Source organism: Pelmatolapia mariae, linkage group LG9 (genome assembly GCF_036321145.2).
Source record: "Pelmatolapia mariae isolate MD_Pm_ZW linkage group LG9, Pm_UMD_F_2, whole genome shotgun sequence".
Lineage (NCBI taxonomy): Eukaryota > Metazoa > Chordata > Actinopteri > Cichliformes > Cichlidae > Pelmatolapia > Pelmatolapia mariae.
The window spans coordinates 25,969,402-25,991,960 of NC_086235.1; the positions used below are offsets into that span (position 1 = coordinate 25,969,402).

The 22,559-nt window shown below is 39.3% G+C and overlaps 1 protein-coding gene across 1 annotated transcript in view; it reads left to right on the forward strand.

The window, feature by feature from the left end:
- Positions 1-19,434, forward strand: part of LOC134634162 (sialoadhesin-like) — a 115,251-nt gene extending 95,817 nt beyond the window's left edge. The window contains exons 16-20 of the mRNA XM_063483224.2: positions 3,946-3,958; positions 7,507-7,513; positions 17,459-17,764; positions 18,215-18,475; positions 19,388-19,434. Of these exons, the coding sequence (XP_063339294.2) occupies positions 3,946-3,958; positions 7,507-7,513; positions 17,459-17,764; positions 18,215-18,475; positions 19,388-19,434 (634 nt within the window). The remainder of the gene's footprint in view (positions 1-3,945; positions 3,959-7,506; positions 7,514-17,458; positions 17,765-18,214; positions 18,476-19,387) is intronic.
- Positions 19,435-22,559: the final 3,125 nt, after the last annotated feature.

The following is a 22,559-nucleotide window of genomic DNA, read 5'->3' on the forward strand; positions in this document are numbered from 1 at the left end:
CACATCTATTATTTTTTTCAGACATTTATTTATTTACTGCTGTTGGCATGCAACTAAAATATAAAATCCCTTTTTGTAGTTTATGACCTCAAATGTTGTGTGTTGGGCTGAGCAGTAACACTGGATTCCTTTGTAACATCTCTGAGTGTCACATCGCTCCTGTAGTGATGCTGTGACTGTTCATAGCTTAACAATACCTGCATATGTGATGTCTACAGATATAATGTGACATTCGTACTGAGAGTTATTTGTATTCTGTAAGCTGTTATGCATGTTTGGAATTAACTCAAGTTAGTAAAAAGGTTGTTTGACTGTTATAAGTAATTATCTAGTGTTATCTATTACAGGATATTTGCAGAAAGGACAAAACTCTTGTTGCAGTGTTGTATTTGGTATAATCACATCACACCTATAACAGCTTTGCAACTAAAGCAAGATTGCACCTTCTTAAGTAGCGGGTTCTCTGTCTGTACTTCCTTTTTTTGTTTGCAAATGCGCAGAACAAGTTTCTGTGTTTGACCATAGTGGCAGTCGGCATGTTACTGATATATAGAAGATATATATATATAATTTCTTTTCCTACTTTGGCTCTTGGTGGATCTCTCACTCTCTCCCTCCCTTATCTTTCCTGCTTGGCTTCTATGTCCTTGTCTAATCTCGTCTAACTCTAACCCTCAGAGAGTCTCTCAGTCTTGTTCTCTAAAACCCAAAGAATTGTGGATCTGATCAACTAGTTCCTCAACGGATATTGACACTCTACTCTAGACGAAAAACCTGGGCTCAGGAGAGCCCAATTGTCCTTCAGAGATGTTTGCTGCCGGATACCCGATTGTGTCGTGTGCCTGGCGACACCCGCGATGGAGGACACTGAACGACATCTACCATTCGGAACGATGATAACAGAGTTCTGCACCTGCGTCGACCGAAGATTGTTGACTTTTGCCCAACCGAGTGAAGGGACACTTTCTCTCGGCTGAACACGGAACACACACACACGCACACATATGCATGTACTCTGACACAGACCTATACTCACCCCCCCACCCCCTCCAAATGTCTTCGAAGCTTATGTCTTCTCTGTTGTGAGATGTGATGATGATGATTCATGTGCTATGTGCTGAGGTGGGGTTTTTTTCTGTTCTCAAACTGATCTCCCTGTTGGAGCTCAGTCTGGGGGGAGTTCTTTTTTTCTCCTCGTCTTTCCTCATGTTGTGCATTTTCCATTGTTTTGGTTCCGGGTCGCTGCTCGTGTGGTCGACCGGCCAGTGCTACCTAGCCTGACCTGTCTCACCAGTGTGATGTTTGTGTATTGTATGTACGGTCGGCAAGGTATCATCTATCTTAATTGCCCCTTGGGGATAAATAAAGTGTCTCTGACTCTGACTCTGATACTTAAACAGCTCATGAACAATGTTTACAAGTTTTAGCTATATTTTGATACCAAGACTGTTTAGACAGAGTTTGTAATAGCAGAAAGATACTCTATTCATTTTGGCTATTTGATTTTCAAGCAGGAACCTCAGAAAAGTGAGTGAAGAGCCAGCAAGTAAATCAGAAGGAGAAGAAGAAAACATCCATTATGGAGAGATCAACTTCTCTGTGATGAGATCTGAAGCATCAACTGACTCAGTGCAGTACAGAGGACAGCAGCAGGATATGGTGTACGCACAGGTGAAAGTCAAAAAGCCAAAAAACTCACGTCCAAGAGGAACTCTATGCTCAGGTGAAGAAAAAAGTAACATTACATTAACAAAGTGTATTAAAGAAACACACACACAGAACCTGCACATAAAAATGTAATTTTTCTGGTTTAGTGTTGTTCTTAAGTAGTTACTTAAACAAACATATCACATCCTGCAGCTTTTTATGTTCAGCTTTAATCTCACACGGCTGTTTTCAGTTGACTTTTTTGTTTAGATTTTTCTTAAATACGTGTAAATAGTAAATACTGTTGCAGCACTCCAATAAGGAACTACTTTACATGACAGTTGAGACATTTCTGCAGATGACTAGAAACCTCCACATACAAAATTATTTTAGCTATCATCATGCTCATACAGTATTTGCATGTTGTGTGTGCTCTTGAATGATTTATTTTTTACATTGTAGACATGTTGAAATGAAAAAGGTTGTCACAGGTAATTTGTTTAACCCTTTAAAACCAGTCGGAGCGGGCACGCTCCATTTTGCGTAACTATTTTTAAATCCCGGTAGCTCTGCAACCACGTAAGCTAGAGCAATAATTTTTTTTACATATGAAACCGGAGAAGTTTTACTTACATCTTATGCCATCAGCTTGTCCTAGGTCACAGTTTCCTTCCACATATGTATTTGCAAAAACTGCATAAAAAGTGCTTGCAGCAACAAAAACCTAATATTCCAGAAGCACGTTTTGCCGATCCGATCAGCTGTTCATAGACGTCAGCGCGAACTTTCGCATGTCCGCCATTACCTGCCCGAAACCGGAAGTGACGTCATTTTCGCGGAAATGTAGTTTTTTTTTTACTATCAGGGCCTCAGAGCCTATACTGGTGTTTTTAAAAGTTATCTTTGACTTTATGACTTTCTGTGTCGTTTCTGGGATGCTTAGAACTCGAATTGCACTGCTGGAAATAGTTTATTTTGATGCATATGCTGCTTTTTTGCAAATTTGGACTATAATATTTATTTTCGTTTTTCCTGCAGTATATAAAAATTGGTGTATTTCAAAAGTAAAACTATGAAGACACTTCAAATAAATTTCCTGTGGTGGGAAACTAGTTTGTGCAACTTTTTTGTATTTACAGTTTTGAGGGATAAGCCTCTTAAATTTCTCTAACTAGAAATATATGTTAAAAAAACAAAAACGATTTTCAATTTTTTTGTAGTTTATTGCACTTTTTAGCAATTTATGTAATTACTATGCACTTAATGCATACATATTTTTAAAATTTGGGCTATAATGGTTGTATTGATGTATATCAACTTGAAATGCTCCCAAAATTGGCACTACAGCATGTAAAAATATAATATAAGCTCTGGCGGACTTGGTTCTATGGTAGGTCTTAAAGGGTTAAATGGCTGCAAGGAAACTGATATCAAAACATGTCTGTAAACTTATTAAATGTGTTCAATAAAATATGTTTACTTAATTTAAAGTGTTTTTGTGTGATATTTAATATAATTTGTGCTGAAAGTTTACTCTGTATTTTGTGATGTGAAGTGCTGGATGTCTTTTTCTTCTCTAAATAAGTGGATAAGAAATTTATTTTGTCTTCAAACTCTCCATGTTTCATATGTTGGACACTGCTAGATAATTACTTATAACAGTCAAACAGCCTTTTTACTAACTTGAGTTGTTCCACACATGCTTAATAACTTTCTGTGTTAAGATGTTTTGATCTTGCACACTCCTGTGAATACATCCGATCACATGAGCCAAGGTGTGAAAAAGGGTGTGGGTCATTGTCAGCAGAGGTTTTAGGTGAAACAATTGTGAGACCTTGCCTCACCCTATCATGTGACCTATTGAGATCAACTGACGCAAGACTGTTTGGTGCTGGGAGTGAAAACGAGGAGGTTTGGTTGCAGACACACATAAAGTAATTGGTTGATGCATATACCTTGGTACACTGGAAGATGAAGGACAGGAGGACAAAGATGGAATTTTTGTGGAATGATTTGGTGTATGTTGTAAAGAAGTGGTGTCTCTGCCTTTTGACTAGCAGAGCAATGATTTATGGAAGCTGAGTGTGGTGCCGGTTTTCTGGGTAAAGGATCTGTGGGTTTTATAAATATAACTTACTATAATAACAGTTTATTTACTGATTGAGTGTGGTGATGGTGCTTTTTTGTCGTTGGACATTTCAATGTGGTCACATATTTTATGCATGAATGTGTTGAGATTTAAACCAACTTTGATCTGGTTGCAGGTACAGCTTTTTAAGATTTATGACTGTGTCAGAGGTTGTGTGTGGAGGTGAGGAAGAGATGACCCAAACGCAGGACTCACGGTGTAGAATGATGATGTTTTATTGGAGCGAGTGAATGAACAGAGCAGGAACGACAGGACTGACTGACTGAAAGACTGAATGGCTGGCTGAACAACTGAAAACAGGAGGGAATGACAACATAATATCTACAATGACATGACAAGGAACTGGTGGAAACTGAGGGTTTAAATACACTGGCTAATGATAATGATTAGGGACCGGTGAGAACACAGCTGAACATAATAGAACTAATAACACACAGGAAGCAAACATGAAAACAGGAAATTGAACAGGTGAATAAACTGAACATGAAACAACTGAAAACACTGGGTGAACACCCAGGAGCCCTGACAGACTGTTTTAAATTATGATTTTTGGAATATTGATATTCTTATATTGTGAGTGGGAATTTTTTTAATGGACATTTTTTTTGTGTTCAACAGTGACACTTTCTTGTTGTCCTTGAGCTCAGCCATGTAGGGCTATCATATCAAAACATCTGGGTGCTTATCTTGTAAGAGCAGAGTAACTTCTTTTATTTTCATCACTTCCTTCAAAATCTGCTTCATGTGATATTTCTAATTTTTCTCGAGTACTGATGCCTAACTTGTTTGCAGTGGGTGTATCTACGTGTGAACTGAATGTAGTTCCTTCAAAGCTTTGGTATGATCATTTGCATTGCAATGAAACACTTATTGTTTGCTGATCTTAAGTTACAGCTTAGACATTTACTGATGATTAGCCCTTTTTATGGCCTGGTGCTGTTTGAAATATAATTTCAGTATTTAAAAACTGAGCACTTTGTTAATAAATGTATCAGACTCACTCAAATTGTATCCTCAGTAATTGGTGCATAATATTCAGAAAAGTATTTCTGATTTGAATTATTTTCCAGTACTAAACATGAAGTTTCCTTATGTATAACACTTTGGATATTAACATGCAGGCATGTCAAATATAAAGAAATGTTTTCATGGCATTTATGCACAAATGATGATCATTCAGTGTGATTTAAGCAGTATATTTAATTTCATTTTGTAAGAACATCAAAATGTTTCCAGCACAAAGATGAGAAAAACTTTTAACTGACATCATGTGATATGTATCAGCCTGTAGATTTCAGGGTTGGGTAGGGTTGTTTTGACATATCTAGCATACATGTTAAAATGATAAATAAAACAAAGTTATCTGTTTAGATTAAAACCTTTAGATTTTAGGAAAAATCTCATCTTTATCCCTTCTTCTCTCAGCTTACTTTTTTATATCGGTTCACAACTACATGTAAAATAGATGACTGCTGATACAGTGTGACTATTAAAAGAGCCTTCAGTTTTCAGGCTCCTCTTCTGTGGAACCAGCTTCCAGTTTGGAATAGAGACATAGACACTATCTCTACTTTTAAGGCTTAAAACTTTCATTTTTGCTAAAGTATATATTTAGGGCTGGATCAGGTGACCCTGAATCCTTCCTTAGTTATGCTGCAATAGGCATGGGCTGCTGGGGTATTCCCATGATGCATTGAGTATTCTTCTTCAGTCACGCTGCTCACTCACTATGTGTTAATAGACCTCTCTGCATTGAATCATACGTGTTATTAATCTCTGGCTCTCTTCCGCAGCATGTCTTTTGTCCTGACTTCAGTCTCTCACCCCAGTCGCTGCAGATGGTCGCCCCTCCCTGAGAGGGTTCTGCTGAAGGTTTCTTCCTTTTAAAATTGAGGTCTTCCTTTCCACTATCGCTAACGTGTTTGCTCATAGGGGGTTTTATGATTATTTTGTTTTTTCTCTGTATGTATTAATTTAGGATGTACCTTACAATGTAAAGTATCTTGAGGCGACTGTTTTTTGTGCTTTGAAGCTGTATAAATAAAATTGTAATGACTTAATACTGACTAGAAGCTAAAAGCATATCATTAAGCAAACCACTGCAGGATGGAAAACATAGATATGGTAGTTCAAACCAACCACATAATACCACAAGACATGCTTTGCTGTGATACTGGTTAGTACTGAAGCTGATGTACACACAAAGACTGAAGTTTTTCTCTTCAGCTTTAACAATGCAAGTTTAATTGTTAAATGCAGCCAGCTGGGCAGTGCAGCCTATCACAGCTAGAATAGGGGGAGATAGAGTGAGACAGAGGCTGTGAATCTGTCACAGAGCCACTGAATTTCTTGTTCTTATGTTCTTAATTTATAAGAACATATTTTACTTTGCATCCAAGAAAACTGCACTTTCCTAAACAGCATGTATTCTGTCTGTACCTGCTGTTTAGTTGTGCTGAAATTTCTTCACTCCATTAAAAGGTTAAACTTACAAGCTTTGAGTGAGTGACAGAAAAAAGAACATTTAAGGGTGAAGATTTACACTGTCACAGTGACTTCCTCTTTTGCTAAACATAAACATGAAGGACAAGACTGACTGTACTTTTACATTGTTTTAGTCTTTGGGTGTTTCATGACTAATTTTTTCTGACATTGGGAGCATCTAGTTCATATGTTTTATTGTAATTCTGAAGACAAAGCATATACAAAGCATATACCATATATCTGAAGATTGTATTCTACAATCTCAAGAAAACACCACACAATAGAGGTTCCAAAGTAGTTTGTTGCTTTATAAGAAAGCCCTCCGCAAAGCCAGAACATTTTACTACTCATCACCAGTGATGGGAATAACGGCGTTACAAGTTTTTTCAGTAACGAGTAATCTAACTAATTACTATTCCTATCGTTACAACGGCGTTACAGTTACTAACAAGGAAACGCGGTCCGTTACTATTTTTCAACAAACAGACGGTTGAAGCTGTGTTCAGCTTACCGCATCTTCTGGACGCTACAGCTTTAAGCAGCTGCGCGCTCCCGCGGACGCTAATCACGATCACTGTCTAGCACAACACCTGGAGCTAAGGAGGCAAAACAATCGCATGAGTGCTGCTGTTTGACTGAGGAAGAATATAGTAGTCGTGGTAAGTCAATCACATGACCACTTAAAGACAAAGCAACAGGGTGATATATACCAGTTTATAAATTGTGTCGATAGGCCACGTAAAACCAGAGTCATGATAAACAATATATACGCGGCGTTTTTTCCTCAATAGTTTCGCCACGTTAGCGCTAGCAAGCACTCTGTGCTTATGAGCAAAAAACAAAACAAAAAAAAGTTTTAGGAGTGACGGCGAGAGAGAGAGAGAGAGCAGGAAAAGAGAGAGAGCGAGTTGTGAGATGTGAGAGATTTGTGACGTTTAGCGTGTTTGGAGTGTGTAGTTAATGTGTTGTCTTGTGTAGTTAGTGTGTAGTGTTGTAGATAGTTTTGTGTTGTGTGTCAGAACAATGAGGCGACTGCTGTCTCCAGGTAGAAACAGGAGTGATACACCTGCTGCTGTCAGACCTGCAGGTATCAGGCTGTGATGTTCTCCTTTATAGTGGACAGAAATTATTTTTTTGGAGTGGCACAAATAATTTGTGTGGCATCTTATTGAAGAACAGCTGATTGTTCTGTAAATAGTTTGAAATGGTTATTTTAAAAAATCAAGGTAAAAGGTAAATTGCTGCAAATAACTTTGTTGTTTGCAAAACTTGTGCATAGGATTTTAAAATTGACAATTAATATTTGCATTTGAAGTTATGAAATATGATTCATTAAACATGTTTATGGTTGTTACAGTAAAAATAAAACTTTTTTTACTCTGATTTTATGTTTTTTGTCTGATTGTAGATCAATTCTGGTTATACAGTATGACAAAATGAGAACATAACTGTAAATTCAGGCACGTGAGGTTGCGCTAAAAAGAATGATACCAAACAAGGCAAAGTAAATGTTTTTAAAGGTAAAATGTGGAGGGAAAATCAAGAGTAGTAAAAAAATGGCCAATTATACTATGGACGCCAGAGGGTTAAACGTTCTTTGTTTTTTTTTTAAGTAACGCAATAGTTACTTTTCCAAGTAATTAATTACTTTTAGAATATTGTAACTGAGTTACTAACTCAGTTACTTTTTTGAAGAAGTAACTAGTAACTATAATTGAATTACTATTTCAAAGTAACTTGCCCAACACTGCTCATCACTGATTGAAGAAAATAAGAACAACCCCAGGTTTCTCTTCAGCACTGTAGCCAGGCTGACAAAAAGTCAGAGCTCTATTGAGCCAACCATCCCTTTAACGCTAACTAGTAATGACTTCATGAACTTCTTCACAAATACAATTTTAATCATTAGAGAAAAAAAATACCAATAATAGTCCCACAGATGTAATATTAGATACAGCTACTTTTAGTACCATTGATGTTAAGTTATACTCTTTTTCTCCAATTGATCTTTCTGAGTTAACTTCAATAATTACTTCCTCCAAACCATCAACGTGTCTTTTAGACCCCATTCCTACAAAACTGCTCAAAGAAGTCCTGCCATTAATTAATTCTTCAATCTTAAATATGATCAACCTATCTCTAATAATCGGCTATGTACCACAGGCCTTCAAGGTGGCTGTAGTTAAACCTTTACTTAAAAAGCCATCTCTAGACCCAGCAGTCTTAGCTAATTATAGGCCAATCTCCAACCTTCCTTTCATATCAAAAATCCTTGAAAGAGTAGTTGTCAAACAGCTAACAGATCATCTGCAGAGGAATGGCTTGTTTGAAGAGTTTCAGTCAGGTTTCAGAGCTCATCACAGCACAGAAACAGCTTTAGTGAAGGTTACAAATGATCTTCTTATGGCCTCTGACAGTGGACTCATCTCTGTGCTTGTCCTGCTATTGTTGACCATAATATTTTATTAGCGCGATTAGAGCACGCTGTAGGTATTACAGGTACTGTACTGCAGTGGTTTGTATCATATCTATCTATTAGACTCCAATTTGTACATGTAAATGGAGAGTCCTCTTCACACACAATTATGGTGTTCCACAGGGTTTGGTGCTAGGACCAATTCTGTTTACATTATACATGCTTCCCTTAGGCAGCATCATTAGATAACATAGCATAAATTTTCACTGCTATGCTGATGACACCCGACTCTATCTGTCCATGAAGCCAGATAACACACACCAATTAGTTAAACTGCAGGAATGTCTTAAAGGCATAAAGACCTGGATGGCCGCTAACTTTCTGCTTCTTAATTCAGAAAAAACTGTGAGGAACCTTGGAGGGATTTTTGACCAGGACATGTCCTTCAATGCACATATTAAACAAATATGTAAGACTGCTTTCTTCCATTTGCGCAACATCTCTAAAGTTAGAAATATCCTGTCTCAGAGTGACGCTGAAAAACTAGTTCATGCATTTATTACTTCCAGGCTGGACTAGTGTAATTCATTATTATCAGGAAGTCCTAAAAACTTGCTGAAAAGTCTTCAGTTAATCCAAAATGCTGCAGCAAGAGTACTGACAGGGACTAGAAAGAGAGAGCATATTTCTCCTGTTTTGGCTTCCCTTCATTGGCTTCCTGTTAAATCCAGAATTGAATTCAAAATCCTGCTCCTCACATACAAGGTCTTAAATAATCAGGCCCCATCTTATCTTAATGACCTTGTAGTACCATATCACCCTATTAGAGTACTTTGCTCTCGCACTGCAGGCTTACTTGTTGTTCCTAGAGTATTTAAAAGTAGAATGGGAGGGAGAGCCTTCAGTTTTCAGGCCCCTCTTCTGTGGAACCAGCTTCCAGTTTGGATTCGGGAGACAGACACTATCTCTACTTTCAAGATTAGGCTTAAAACTTTCCTTTTTGCTGATGCATATAGTTAGAGCTGGACCAGGTGACCCTGAATCCGCCCTTAGTTATGCTGCAATAGACGTAGGCTGCCGGGGGATTCCCATGATGCATTGAGCTTTTCCTTCCAGTCACCTTTCATACTCAGTATGTGTTAATAGACCTCTCTGCATCGAATCATGTCTGTTATTAATCTCTGTCTCTCTTCCACAGTATGTCTTTATCCTGTTTGTCTTCTCTCACCCCAACCGGTCACAGCAGATGGCCGCCCCTCCCTGAGCCTGGTTCTGTCAGAGGTTTCTTCCTGTTAAAAGGGAGTTTTTCCTTCCCACTGTCACCAAAGTGGTTGCTCATAGGGGGTCATATGATTGTTGGGTTTTTCTCTGTATCTGTTATTATACGATCTACTGTACAATATAAAGCGCCTTGAGGCGACTGTTGTTGTGATTTGGCGCTATATAAATAAAACTGAATTGAATTTCTTTGTCAAATGACTATGTGTAGAGCAACAATTTTACAATAAATTAGATGCAGGCCTTCCATTGTTCTTGCAATTTTTGAAAGATCTGCCATAATTCTTTTGTCATAAATCAGTGGATGTGTGGGTTCTTGGCTTCCTGGCCAATCAATCAAATTGAATAAGTTAGGTTGCACCAGAGCTGCACTGTGACTGTCACAACAAGTGTTCTTGTTTATGAAAAGAGTATTTTAGTCTTTAATTGTCAATAAATCTATAAAATACTCCAATAACCTGTTTTTGTTTTTTCTTTGTGAAGAACTTTGGGTCTTTTATGGATATGTGTGAATTAAAAATTTAAAACTGTACTGTACACATAGATCACACTGAAGAATACATGTTCTTACTTTCAGACTGAGTTGTTCTTTGATGTCACTAGAAAAGATGCTATCAAGTCCAAAAACCAGACAAAGCCCAGATAGGGGCCCATCACAGATCTGCTGTCCATTTTAAGTCACTGTATCTGTACTATAATAGCAAAACCAATGACATGCGTGACGTGTAACACATGTGAGACGTGTGATTGAGCAGAAGACCAGCTTCCACCCTGACTATAAAGCACCTGGTAGCTCAGCGATCTGCCATTAACAACAGGAAGCTACCATTAAAGCTGGATATCAACAGGCCACAAGACAAGCGGAACAGCACTGAATGAGCAAATCCTGGTAAATGTCAAAGGTCATCACTCCAGCGAACATGTCTCCATTGTAGTGATGGGATTTCCAGCTCTTTTTAGAGAACCGGATCTTTCGGCTCGGCTCACTTAAAAGAGCCGGCTCTTTCAGCTCACAACCGGCTCTTCAGGTTGTTTTGTTGCTTTAATTAATTTATTATTAACAACAATATAAGATTATGTATAAAAGGAATTACTAATGTAACAAAAAACAAAACGTGGTTTTATTTATATATCCTGGCTTGTGTAGCCACTAGGTAACAAAAGGTCAACACTGCGCCTAGCATCCTGGAGCACTTCTGTTGTGTTTTGTACGTGTTTTGGAGTTTGTACGTGCTTCGGAGTTTTTATGTGTTTTGGAGTTTTTACGTGGTTCAGGGTTTGTAAGTGCTTCGGGGTTTGTACGTGCTATGGAGTTTTTACGTGTTTTGGAGTTTTATGTGCTTCGAAGTTTGTACGTGTTTTGGAGTTTGTATATACTTTGTCTCTAGGCTCCATCGTAAATATACTTTTATTTATACACTCCACATAAAATGTAATAAATAACATTTCAACTTTTAACTATTTAAATTTTCAGCTTTTACCTTTTAATCTAATTTAAAGTCAAACAACACAAAACACTGCAAACCACAACACAATTAAATATAAATATGAAAAAATATGAAAACAAAAAGAAGATGCATATTCTCTGTCATATGGGCCTGCATGAATAAACTTTCTAAATCCTTTATCATTCACAACTGAAAATAGTTGGATGATTACTATACCTTCCTAATGTGACGTTGTCCCTGGCTCTCTTTCTCTCTCTTTCCCTCCAGCTCAGTTCCTGTGCTGCTACGAGTGTAACTACCGCCCCTCCCCCCTCTGCCCAGCGCAAAGCGCAAGGCTCATGTGCGGAGTGAAAAAAAGTGCGAGAGAGAGGATGAGAGAAGGAAAAAAACCCCATGGCTCACGACGTTCACTTCAAAGATCCGGCTCTAAGAGCAGTTTTGTTTGTGACCGACAAGTCACTACTCCATTGCACTGAGTCCAGTGCTGGTGTGCTTTAGGCCACTATAGTCCATGCTTTGCATTGTGCTTGGTGATGTAACCATGAAGCTCCTTGAGCATGGGAACCCATTCCATGAAGAACTCTACATGAGGGGTGTCAAACTCATTTTTACCTCGCAGGCCACATATAGCCCACTTTGATCTTAAGTGGACTGGACCACTTAAACGATCATTACGACAGCAAGCCAGAATGTGTAACTAATTCAGATGAACAATTTGTAATATTTGTAATACTTCCCAAATCCAAATTTACATTTGTGGCCTCATTACAACATGGCTAAATTAAAAATGGCTTAACATTTATTGAGTTCAGATATAAAATAAGTTTTTACCACAACTAAACTCATGTGCCAGAAATCAAATGCCTGGTGTTGCTGCTCAACAACCAAATTGTACTGTTACTGTGCCCTTTCCCACACTTTGTGATTAATTTTAGTGCTGATGCAGTCACTGCAGATGTGCTAAAAGATACATGTAAATATAAGTGCTTGTGGAAAAGTGACTTCACTGTGACCGTATTTTAAGGAAGTCTTATCAAGTGACGCCTCCGGCAGCTTTGTGACAAACTGACTTCTTAAACAACAAGTTCTCTTTCTGTACATCCTTCTTTCTAACATCGGCTGGGCGACACGGTTCACTGTAATTCTTCTTAAACTGCAAAACAATAATTCTACACTTGGAATTGTTTGGTAAGGAAACATTTTATTGCTTTTATTCAATAACTTTTTACTTTTCTTTCACTGCACTGACAGGTACACGTAAAGTAATCTTATTTACTGATGTTCCAGTTTTATATAAACTGCTTTGTGTTACATTTTTTATATTTCAACTTGTTTTAAACCAAAGTCCTACAAGAAAATAAAAACAAGAACTGTATGAATGAAGAAGGAACATTTTTTATGATAAAACAGCTTTAAAAATATTAAGTACAGTGTTAGAGCTCCATACATGAAATTGTCTTTTTTAATCCAGGCAGTAGAGTAGTCTGTCTGTGAACATGGAGACAGTCAGCATGTTACTGATTGTCCTGTTTGTTTCAGGTGAGTATTTCAGTATTTCAAAGTCATTATTGGAGTTATTTTACATAGTAAACTTCATTTACTAACAGAGTGAACATAGACCTACTTTTTGTACTGACTTTAAATTAAAATGTTTTTTGTACAAAATGTTAACACTTCGCTGGCACTTTCAAGCATTACAATAGACAGTTTTTGAAACTCTGATTATGAAGTTTTCCATCTTACATCCAAACAGCAAATGGTGGTGGAAATGTTCCTACCATCTCTGGAATATCAGCTAAATGTTTAATTTAAAATGAAAATATGCACATACAAATTTTTTCTCACGCTAACTAAAGTGTAGAGAATAGTTTAATAAGAGATGAGAGTTTTGTTTGGGAGTAGAATAAGATGTAGTTATTTTGTTTAATACTGATGTGTGAATGGATTAATCATTAAATTGCATTTACAGGTGCTTTGGCGGGTTATTTCTATGAAGCAGACCTCTTCATAATTGCACCAAAGAAGCTGGAAGCACTGAGTGGATCTTGTTTGCAAATCCCATGTAGCTTCAGACCCAAAGAAGGACAGAAATTTAACAACAAAAGTGAAATTTTTGGAGTGTGGATTAAAAATAATCCTGAATTTGCCAACGATGCAAACAATGTGATCTTCAACAGTAGTGGAGCAGTTAGCATGTCTCCAATGAGTATTACTGGGAACCTGAGTCAGAGAGACTGCACCACTCTGTTTTATAATTTAACCACAAACTACACAAACAAATACTTCTTCAGAGTAGAGAGAGAACCATTCAAGGCGACCGCTGCTTGTGATCCTCTTCTCCTTGATCCAAGATGGCGCCGAGTATGGCAGCCTCGTCGCGAGCTCCCCCAAGCAACAGCTGTTTTTTGTGTTTAATTTTACTTTTTCTTTATTTTTTCACGAGTAGCACATGTCTCCTTGTGTACGACCGACAAACCTTACTGGACATAAAAGATGGACTTTCTCATCACTTTCCGGAGTTCAAGTTTTGCAACACGGACCCTCCGTTTGCAGACCCCCCATTCATCTCACCTGAGACGCCTTTGTTCTGGGCCCGTGGAGGCCGCAAACGCCGACGCAGAGGGAGAAGATCTGGCGTTCTGGTTCGACTGAGACGGCGCACTAACAGACCACCGTTACCCAGTTTATTACTGGCTAATGTGCAGTCTCTGGAGAACAAGCTGTGCGAGCTTCGGGCACGGATCTCATTCCAGCGAGAGATGCGGGACTGCTGCGTGATCTGCCTCACAGAAACCTGGCTATCGGACAAGGTACCGGACTCCGCAATACAACTACCGGGGTTCTCTGTGCACCGCGCGGACAGGTCACAGGAGCTTACTGGGAAAAGCAGAGGCGGTGGTGTATGTTTCATGATCAACAACAGCTGGTGTGATTATGCGAACGTGCACCCGGTCAAATCTTTCTGCTCACCGGACCTGGAGTACCTGATGATTAAGTGCCGGCCATTCTGGCTACCGAGGGAATTCACAGCAGTGATTATTACGGCGGTTTACATTCCCCCACAAGCCGACACTGACCGAGCACTCAGGGAACTGTACAGCGCGATCAGCAGTGAGGAAACCGCACACCCAGAGGCGGCGTTTATCACGACCGGGGACTTTAATAAGGGTAACCTGAAGAAAGTCTCACAAAAACTCCACCAACACATCCATTTCAGCACTCGTGGAGACCGGCTTCTTGACCACTGCTACACCTCTTTCCGGGATGCATACAAAGCCCTCCCCCGCGCCCCATTCGGCCAATCAGATCACCGCTCCATCCTGCTCCTGCCCGCCTACAGGCAGAAGCTGAAACAGGAAGCTCCAACCCTGAGGGCGGTGCACCGGTGGTCGGACCAATCGGAGTCTACGCTGCGGGACTGTTTTGATCACGCGGACTGGGAAATGTTTCACGTGGCTGCTAAAGACATTGATGAGTACACAGACTCAGTCTGCGGATTCATCAGAAAATGCGTGGAAGATGTCGTCCCATCCAGAACAGTTAAATCCTTCCCAAATCAAAAACCCTGGATTAACAGAGATGTTCGCACAGCACTGGCGGCACGGAGCACCGCTTTTGCCTCCGCGAACACATCGGACTACAAACACGCACATTACCAACTCCGGAAGACGATCAAAGCAGCCAAACGTGAGTACAGGGACAAGGTGGAGCAACATTTTGACAACCCTCGGAGTATGTGGCAGGGACTAAACACGATCACAGACTTTAGAGGGAAAACCAGCACACCGCAGACCACGGCCTCTCTGTGTGAGGATCTAAACGTATTCTACGCTAGATTCGACACAGCGAACACCACGAGACCGGACAGTGTGCGCACCGCGGATGACGTCAGTGCGCACACTGTGTCTGAGGAGGATGTGCGGAAGTGCTTCAGGAGGGTGAACGCACGCAAAGCTACTGGTCCGGACGGGATTCCCGGCCGCGTCCTCAAGTCATGCGCGGCTCAGCTGGCTGGAGTGTTTACACACATCTTCAACCTTTCCCTCTCTCTGTCTGTAGTCCCAGCCTGCTTCAAAATGGCCACCATCGTCCCTGTACCCAAATCCTCCACCATCTCCTCATTGAACGACTGGCGACCCGTAGCCCTGACCCCCATCGTGAGCAAATGCTTCGAGAAGCTGGTCAGGGACTTCATCTGCTCTGCACTACCCGACTCACTGGACCCTCTACAGTTCGCATACCGCCACAACAGGTCCACTGATGATGCCATAGCCCTGACACTCCATGCTGCCCTGTCACACCTGGAGAAGAGAGACACGTATGTGAGAATGCTGTTTGTAGATTACAGCTCAGCATTCAACACCATCGTTCCCTCGAAGCTGGACAGGAAACTGCAGGATCTAGGACTGAGCAGCTCCCTCTGCAGCTGGATCCTTAACTTCCTGTCTGACAGACGCCAAGTGGTCAGACTGGGCAGCACCACCTCATCCCCCATCACACTGAACACTGGTGCTCCACAGGGGTGTGTACTGAGCCCTCTCCTGTACTCACTCTACACCTACGACTGCACGGCCACTAGAAACTCCAACATCATTGTGAAGTTTGCGGACGACACTACAGTGGTGGGTCTTATTACCAACGGTGATGAGACGGCCTACAGGGAGGAGGTCAGCGCCCTGACCCACTGGTGTCAAGACAACCATCTCACCCTCAACGTCGCAAAGACAAAGGAGTTGATAGTGGACTTCCGGAGGTGCAGAGGAGTACACACCCCCATCACCATCAACGGCGCTGCTGTGGAGAGAGTGAGCAGCTTCCGCTTCCTTGGTGTACATCTGGCTGAGGATCTTACGTGGTCAGTACACATAAACAAAACAGTGAAGAAGGCGCAGCAGCGCCTCTTCTTTCTCAGGAGACTGAAAAGATTCGGCATGAGCCCCCGCATCCTCAGGACCTTCTATCGCTGTGCCATTGAGAGCATCCTCACTGGATGCATTACCACCTGGTACGGCAACAGCACCGCTCACAACCGCAAAGCTCTCCAGAGAGTAGTGCGGTGCTCTGAACGGATAATTGGAGGTGAGCTTCCCTCCCTCCAAGACATCTACAGGAAGCGGTGCCTGAGGAAAGCGGAGAGGATCATCAAGGACTCCAGTCACCCCAGCCATAAACTGTTCAGACTACTTCCATCAGGAAGGAGGTTCTGCAGCATCCGGTCCCGTACCAGCAGACTGAGAGACAGCTTTTTCCATCAGGCCATCAGACTGCTGAACACTTCATAGACACCTCACCCTCACTACTGGAACTTCAACATTATGCACTCCATACTGTATATAAATACCACTGTTTTGCACATACCAACCTCTGTATATTTTATATATCTTATTTTATTGTTTACTTTATTTCATTTGTAAAACATGTATATACATACTATATACACACTCAAACACACACACGTAGAAAAACATATTTAGTATACACATTCAGTAATGTATATACCTTTACATATTGTACATATATTTATTACTTTTTAGATTAGCCATTTTTATATTTTGCTTGTTTTACGTTATTGTATTTTGCACAACTCTGTTGCTTGTGAAGCTCGCACACAAGAATTTCACTCACATGTACTGTACCAGTGTACCTGCACATGTGATGTGACAATAAAAGTGATTTGATTTGATTTGATTTGATTCATATAACAGTCAGAGGTAATAGTATGTTTGTTTGTTTATTTTTTGTTCATGTATTACATTAATATTAAACTAACTTTTAGTACTTACTATCTACTCTTTGATCTATTGTTTGATTATAATCAATATCACTCGAGCAAATCTTGTATTAAAGATGTAATGATTGTCCCAGCATGACACTCAGAAAATTGTTTCTTATTATAACTTCTGCTCCACTTTTATGTTCAGGACTTGATTATATTTATAAATCAAAGTATGAATTTAGAACAGGTTTTGAAAGCATTAGGTTTGCAGATTTTAATCAGTGGTGCAAAGAGCAGTGTGATTTTATGTGAAACCACAGATTCTCCTTGGAGACCAAATATTACCATCTCAGGTGATATGAAGGAGAAGGAGTCTGTCACTATAACCTGCTCAGCTCTCACTCCCTGTCCACACTCCCCTCCTCAACTCACCTGGAATCTCCAACAAGACTCTCACAACAAAATAGAGGAAAACACAGATGGAAGCTTTACAACTAAAATCCAGCAGAACATCACTCTGTCAGACACACATGATGGAAAGAAGATCAGCTGTTCTGCCAGATATCCTGTGAACCAAGGAAAAGACACCAAGACAGCAGAGACAGAAGAGACTCTCAGTGTTTCATGTAAGACAATCAGAGTTTGTTGTTGAACTGAATCCTTCAAGACACAGGTGTCAAACTGCAATTCTGGAGGGCCGGTGTCCTGAAACTTTTCCATGTATCCCTGATGCAACACACCTGAATCAAATTAGTAGGTCATTTGCAAGACTCTGTAGAACTTGACTGCATGCTGAGGTGGCAATTCAGCCATTTGTTTCATGTTACAGCAGCACATGAGTGAATGAACACGGTGCAATAAAATTACTTTTACAAGTACATTTTTCCAAACACTTACATTTACTTAAATTTACTTGAGTAGGTAGGTAGGGTTAGGGATTGCCACCTCAGCATTCAGTCAAGTCTTGCTAATGACCAACTAATTTTATTCAGGTGTCTAGCAGCAGGGACACGTGTAAAAGTTTCAGGAGACCAACATGATTTATGGGGTATTTCTTTCCTTTTGTGTTTCTCCAGATGCTCCTAAAGACACCTCAGCATCCATCAGTCCATCAGGTTTGGTGTCAGCAGGCAGCTGGGTGAACCTGACCTGCTCCAGCAGAGCCAAACCTCCAGTCAGCAGCTTCACCTGGTTCAAGAAGAGCAGAGATGGAGCTGTGAAAGTATCTGAAGGAGAGATTTACAGCTTCAATGTAACAGATGGAGGAGTTTATTACTGTGTGGCCACTAATGATCTGGGTAATCAGACATCAGCAGAGATTCATGTGACTGTTGGAGGTAAAATTACTCAGCACTAAGTTTCAAAAGCTGTTTTTTTTTTTTAAATCATTTTTTGTCGTATTCCTTAAAAGTGAGTTGAGAAGGAAGTACATTTAGGTTTATGAAGTTCAAATCTTGTACTTTATCCTACAATGTGTGGTTGTTCATGTGTTAGACTTGAAACTATTTTTCCACCTTAAATGGTCTTATTTATTATTATTATTATTATTATTATTATTATTATTATTATTATTATTTCTTTAGGTAATGTTGTCTTCTCTTTGTATATTTATTTTTGTTTTCCCTTATTTTGTTTTATTTTTTTCTTAATAGAGCTGTTAAGAACTGATGACTTGCTTTTCTCCCCTTTTGTCATGGCTCTGAGTCATTTGTCCCAGCATTTTGATTTTATTGTGTTTTGTGATTTCTTTGTGTTGTCATGTTTTAGTTTTCTATTTTTTAGCTTTGAGGTTATTGGGGTTTTGTGACTTTTGCATTTTTAAGACAGGTTACGTTTTAGTGTTACAGTCAGCCTAAAGTTCAGTTGACTCTGCGTCTGAAATTTTCATGTTTGCCTGTATTATGCTTTCTTGTGTTAGGCTCCTTTTGTGTTTCCGTCATCCCTGCATCCTGTGAAAATTTGTCTTCCCATTCATGTATGTTTCTCTGTCATGTAGGTGTTCCCCTTTGGGTCTTTCTTTTCTGTTCCCACATACTCCTCATATTTCATGTCTCCCCTGTCTACCTCCTGCATCATATATCTTCTCCCCAGCCCATCTTGTCTCTCTCCCTCGGTGTCACTCACTCTCTTTCTCTCTCGCTCTCTCTCTCTCTCTCTCTCTCTCTCTCACACACACAGACACACACACACACACTCCCTGTGTCTTGTCTTTCTTAATTGTTTCCATGTTTCCCTCTTTGTCTCCCCAGTCTTTCTCGTTCCCCTGTGTGTTCCTTCCTCCTGGCCCGGTGTCTAGCCACGTATTTTTAGTCTGCGTCTTAGTGTTTCCGGTTTTACTTTGACAGGGTCGTGTCAAAGTAAAACAGTGTTTTTAGTTTTGCTTCCTCCCGTCTTGTCATTATGTTTCATCACCCCGGCTGTGTTCCCTGTTTGTTTCCTCTTCCCTCGTCACCCTGTTTTGTATTTATGTTGTAAGTTGTCACTCGTTTTTTTTTTTTCAGGTCATGTGACACCTTCCCTTGTGTCTCCAGGTTTCATAGCTTTCTAGGTTCCCTGTAGTTTTCCCAGTTTATGTTACTTTTGTGTTCTAGTTTTCTCTTTAGTTTGTGTTCTTGTGTTAAGCCTAAATAAACGTCTCACCCTTGGTTAAATTTAAGATTGTTTCCACACCTTGTTTTGTCTATATTTGGGTTCTCATCAAAAGCAAAGTCTGTAGCCACAGACCTTGACGCCTTTTTCTTCTTGACTGGATGCTTTTACTTATTTTTCAGTTACATTGCTACACTGAAACTTAAAGATGATGTGGAAAAACTTTAGCAATGACTGTATCTCTGTGTCTACATTATTATACAATGTTTGACTCACATGGTGTTTCATATTAATCTTGTACCAGGAGAGCAGAATGATCACTTCACACCGGGGCTACTTCTTGGAGGAATCACTGGGGTCATCTTACTGATTTGCTTGACAATATTTCTTTGGCAAGTATCACACATGACAGCAGGAAACATATTTTGTCACTCATATTTTAGCTGCACAATAAAATGTGTTTTTCCCCCCCCCATCAAGCTTAGATTTACTCATACATATATTTAGTATAAACAGATTTTATTTTATTGCCTCTTATGTCGTCCAGGTGCTTAAAGTCAACGCGTCAAACTATACAAAACACTCAGGTAAGAAGATACTAAATTTTTTTCAATCAGTTTACCTGCCTGTTTCCATGAATATTTACTTCTGTATTTCTATAACAGCCACAGTCACATGCTTTCAAATTTCTAAAAACATGATTAAGAATGGACTCAACAGGTCTACATCACAGATATTATTTTTCTTATTTTTATAGATTGAATCACATGAAGAGCAGGTTGTTGAAGGGCCAGCAAATAACACAGAAAAAGAGGAAGAACACATTCATTATGGAGAGATCAGCTTCTCTAAGCTGGGATATGAAGCATCCTCTGACTCAGTGCAGGACAGAGGACAGCAGCAGGATATGGTGTACGCACAGGTGAAAGTCAACAAGCCAGAAAACAGCTTAACACAGAGAGCTCATGGCCAAGAGGAACTTTACGCTGAGGTGAAGAAAAAATGAGAAGTATCTGTTTACAGCCTATGAAGAATAAAATATAAATGTGAAGCATTTACTTGAAAATATGTCATTGTCACTGCCAACAGTTCCTTTTCCAACTTACCAAGAATTTCTTTAACAGGTCATCTGGCTTCTCATTTAAGTAGACACAGACAGCTTTTAGAATGCATTCCCGTCGAACATCAATGCTGGTATTCTGGTGGAGATAAGAACTCAATGTGAGACAAGATTTTGGTTCTTTTCCACCTCTTTCCAAAACAAAGTCAAAACTATTAACGTATGCGTGATTAGCAATGAGTAATTAAGCAATGTTTGATAACTCACTTTAGTGACATTCAGTGAGGTTCATGATTGGTAAGGCACTGACTCTTCTGAGTCAGAGCAACAAATATATGAACCCCAAACTAGAAGCTTTTCAATTTTGACAATACATGAAAGCTTTCCCTTTTGCTTTAATCAATTCTAGACTGTTCAACAATATAATTAGTAATTGTACCCCTAAAAATATTAAAATTAAATAGAAGATTAGAACTGGGCAATATGGACTTAAAATCCATTCACAATATTTTCTGGTATTTATAACAATAACAAGAGTTACAATAAAAGATAACCACAACCACATCTGAGCCACTTTTGTTGCATCTATTGACAGACAGAACGAGCTGACCAACCTAAAATGAAGGAGGGAACACACAAACTGCCACTCTGATAATCAATGGAAACTGATACAAGGAATTAAATACATTACATGTAACTGTATTACACATAATACACACTTTAATGGCAAAAAATGAATGCATGTCTTATATTTTACAAATCAAATTGTTAACCGCTTAAATCACTGAGATTAACACTAAACCAGATATCAACAAAGGGTAGAATTCCATCAAACAATGTAGCAACTTATTTGATGCATGTTTCTAAAATACTCTATACATATATTTCATTCTTTAAACGGACAGGATTGCTGGTGCTCCCGGTGGTCATTCCTGATGCCAGGGAGCATGCGCGGTAGATGTTTTGAGTAATTTTAGAACTCTCGTTCTTAGTAGGCAAGACTAAGCTTAACATGAATCGTAAAACATTTTGGGAAATTACACCGAAGTGGGCCAAATAATATTTGTTAAATGCCTGAGACGTGTGAGAAGTATACAAGCTAGAGTGTTAAAAATTTACCAGACATCATTTGTACTCCCGAAAAGTGTGGGGTGTTTATTATTTAGTATACATTAACCAAATTTGTCATCCTTAAATTGCTGTACTTACCAAATAATTTTCAAATGGCGACAGATTCTATCCAGGCTACTGAGCACGATGCAAGAAAATGAAAATGGCAGTTGTTCAAACTTCCACACTGCACATGTGCAAACTCAGAAGTACGGAGAGCCTATTATGACAATCCTCTTCAAATTAAAGTACTGTTCATTTTCAATGAACTTTTTACGTTGGATTTAATGTACTGCATTTTGTTGTACTGAAATATCATGTTGTTAATTAAATTCAAAACAATATCCTTGTGTTTAGAGTTAAAAATCAATTGGTGACATTCATTTTAACATAAAATGTTTACAAAATGCTACCAACATCAGTGTATCATTTCTTAAAAAAGATCATATTTTTAAGTTTGAAGTTTAAAGAAACGAAGTGTGTGAAATGATCACTCTTTATTAAGGTTTGTACATATAGATGCCTTTTTTATGTCTGATTGAATCAGTTCTAATTTGTGTGTGACTCTGGATGTGCATTTGTAAAGTTACAAATTCCTGTACATATTTCTATATCTTAGTTTACACTTGTGAGTCATATACACATTTATCAACCTTTGGGGA